This window comes from Rhinopithecus bieti, unplaced genomic scaffold (genome assembly GCF_001698545.2).
Source record: "Rhinopithecus bieti isolate Rb0 unplaced genomic scaffold, ASM169854v2 scaffold_33121, whole genome shotgun sequence".
In the NCBI taxonomy this organism is placed as follows: Eukaryota; Metazoa; Chordata; class Mammalia; order Primates; family Cercopithecidae; genus Rhinopithecus; species Rhinopithecus bieti.
This window is the reverse complement of record NW_016814090.1, coordinates 32,244-35,225: the sequence shown is the minus strand read 5'-3', so window position 1 is coordinate 35,225 and position 2,982 is coordinate 32,244. Positions and strand designations below refer to the sequence as shown.

Here is a 2,982-nt window from a genome sequence, read left to right as displayed (position 1 = left end):
TGAGTGACAAGAGTAAGGTCATCTTTGCCAACTTGAATGAAAAATACCTTAATTTGTATTTTTAAGAAATGGTTAGTAAAACTTGAATCTTTTTTTTTTTTTTTTTTTTTTTTTTTTGCCACAGCTCTATTTTAACATTTTTTTTCTGTTGAGAAAACTAGTAGATTTCTTGAATTCTAAGAATTCTAACAGGATTTTGTTCAATATAGCTTGGAAGAACTCAACTATTTTGACAGATTTAAAAATCATATAGTGAAGACTTTATTTCAATGTTGACAGGACAGGTTCCCATGCGTGTTTTTGCAGAGGGTTATTCCTGAAACTGACTTGATACTGGGACCACACAGTTTGGTACACAGTAGAAAAAAGGCAATTTTAGTTATTGCTGTAGAATAAACTGAGTGACAGTTCTTGCTTGCTTGAGAAAAATGTACTGAGCATCTAGATTGGGCCAGGTAGTGTTGCTGGGTGCTTGGGATAATAGTAGAAAAACAAGTCTGTCTTTTTGAATGTATGCCGGAAGTCTCTGGAGAAGTAAGAGAGGTTAAGGAAAGCTGGGTATGTGCCTGCTTTATATGGAGTAGTGGTGATTAAGTTGGCCAGTGCCCAGAAGTGCTTCCTGCTGGTGCCAAGATTCTGTGTTAGATGTGTTCTCACAACCATGTGAGGAACTTGGAGACATGTGAATGTCCTGCTCAGTTTACTCAAAAAATCACCCACTTGGTTCTTAGAACCTGGCAAGTGTGGTTTTGGAGCCTCCAGATATAAGGAAGCCAGGGAACCAGACACCTGAGAGAAGTGGGGGTGGGAAGTGCATTCCAAGCAGAGGGCCTAGAGGTGAGGGCATTGTAAGTACTTTTCAGTTAACCTAGAGAACATAGAGGAATTAATGCTTTTTGCTTTCATTTTTGAGGAAGAGTTATTTGAGAGTTTCGGCTAGATAGGCTTTTTCATATGATTACAGAACTGGTGTCAGCATATGGGGAGTTGCTATGAAATATCTCTGGAGTACCATTAACTTTTAAATTCTTCAAAGAGGGCCGTGCTGAAGTTTGCTGCTGCCACTGGAGCCACTCCAATTGCTGGCCGCTTCACTCCTGGGACCTTCACTAACCAGATCCAGGCAGCCTTCCGGGAGCCACGGCTTCTTGTGGTTACTGACCCCAGGGCTGACCACCAGCCTCTTACGGAGGCATCTTATGTTAACCTACCTACCATTGCTCTGTGTAACACAGATTCTCCTCTGCGCTATGTGGACATTGCCATCCCATGCAACAACAAGGTAATGATTTTATGATCTAGAGTTTGCGAATGCATGCTCTAGAAAAAACATTGCTGTGCACATTGTTAGAGCTTGGAGTTGAGGCCACTGACTGGCCGATGAACTCGCAAGTGTAGGTAGTGTGCTACATGAGGGGCAAGTTTTTCGCTAACACCACAAGGGTCTTTGGCCCAATGAGTGGAGTTTGATAGTAATTCTTGCTACAAGTATAACATTACTGCATGACAGCTTTATAGGAGAGATGAAAACATTTGGAAAATAGTGTATTTTCTTCTGCCTTTGTCCATGTTTCTTGCTCAGGCCTCAGGCATTTGGCCTTTCTATTTTTACACCAACTTGATGGGTTCTACTGTAAGATTCTAAAAAGGTGGGTTGTGTGTGGTTCAAATTGGTTGATTTATAACCCTAGTTGTGCATAAGAATTGCCTAGAGATTTTTTTTTTCCCAATGCTCGTGTCCAGGCATTTCTCCCAGAGATCTCATATAGTAGTGTGTGAAGTCCTGAAAACTCTGTGTGTGTGGTTTTTTTTTGTTTTGTTTTTGTTTGTTTGCTTTTTTCAATCCCTATGATTCCAATGTGCAGACAAGGTTGGTTGAAAATTCCTGATTATAATGTTCCTTGTTACAGTTGCTTTTAAACTAAGAGATGTCTATACTTTTGGTACCTAGATGATGTAGGAGCTAGGAAGATGCTTGTTGTTTGGGTTTGACCAAGTGTCACTTTTTAATAATCTGCCACTTTTGGCAGGGAGCTCACTCAGTGGGTTTGATGTGGTGGATGCTGGCTCGGGAAGTTCTGCGCATGCGTGGCACTATTTCCCGTGAACACCCGTGGGAGGTCATGCCTGATCTCTACTTCTACAGAGATCCTGAAGAGGTAAGCTTCTCCAAAGGCTTGTGGTTACATAAGCAAAATGGACAACTTGGACTGTGCTTCTAGGAAGCAAAATTTGTCAGTCTCTGTAAGTCTCCCCCCTCCCCCCCCTTTTTTTTTATAAACAGATTGAAAAAGAAGAACAGGCTGCTGCTGAAAAGGCAGTGACCAAGGAGGAATTTCAGGGTGAATGGACTGCTCCAGCTCCTGAGTTCACTGCTACTCAGCCTGAGGTTGCAGACTGGTCTGAAGGTGTACAGGTGCCCTCTGTGCCTATTCAGCAGTTCCCTACTGAAGACTGGAGTGCTCAGCCTGCCACGGAAGACTGGTCTGCAGCTCCCACTGCTCAGGCCACTGAATGGGTAGGAGCAACCACTGAATGGTCTTAAGCTGTTCTTGCACGGGCTCTTAAGCAACATGGAAGAATGGTTGATGGAAAATAAACATCAGTTTCTAAAAGTTGTGTTCATTTAGTTTGGTTTTTTACTCCAGATGAGAATACCTGGGATTGCATACCAAAGTATAATAATAAATACATGTCTCGAAATGCATTGTACTTCTAAGGTCCACTGTAGATAAAGTACATTGCTTTTCACTTGAGCATTTCCCTGAGCTTGCTTTCTGTGTAGAGAACATCTGTTCCCTGAAAATACATGTAAGTTGTTGCACATATTTAGGTGGTAACCTCAGGAAATTTTTCTGAGGCCCTGATAATCTTGACTTTAATTACCATTTGTGTGGGTAAGTTCTATAGAGCTTAGGTTTTTATTTTTGAGAATGTTCCTGTCACTTAGGTTAACTATTCCTGGAAGCCCTGAAGAGGCGA

General features: G+C 41.8%; 1 protein-coding gene across 2 annotated transcripts in view; it reads left to right on the top strand.

Annotated features, from left to right (window-relative positions):
- Window positions 1-2,619, top strand: part of RPSA (ribosomal protein SA) — a 6,068-nt gene extending 3,449 nt beyond the window's left edge. For both annotated transcript variants that reach the window (XM_017849623.1, XM_017849624.1), the window contains exons 4-6: window positions 1,037-1,282; window positions 2,031-2,159; window positions 2,285-2,619. In XM_017849623.1, coding sequence (XP_017705112.1) covers window positions 1,037-1,282; window positions 2,031-2,159; window positions 2,285-2,545 — 636 coding nt within the window. In that variant the 3' untranslated portion in view covers window positions 2,546-2,619. The remainder of the gene's footprint in view (window positions 1-1,036; window positions 1,283-2,030; window positions 2,160-2,284) is intronic.
- Window positions 2,620-2,982: the final 363 nt, after the last annotated feature.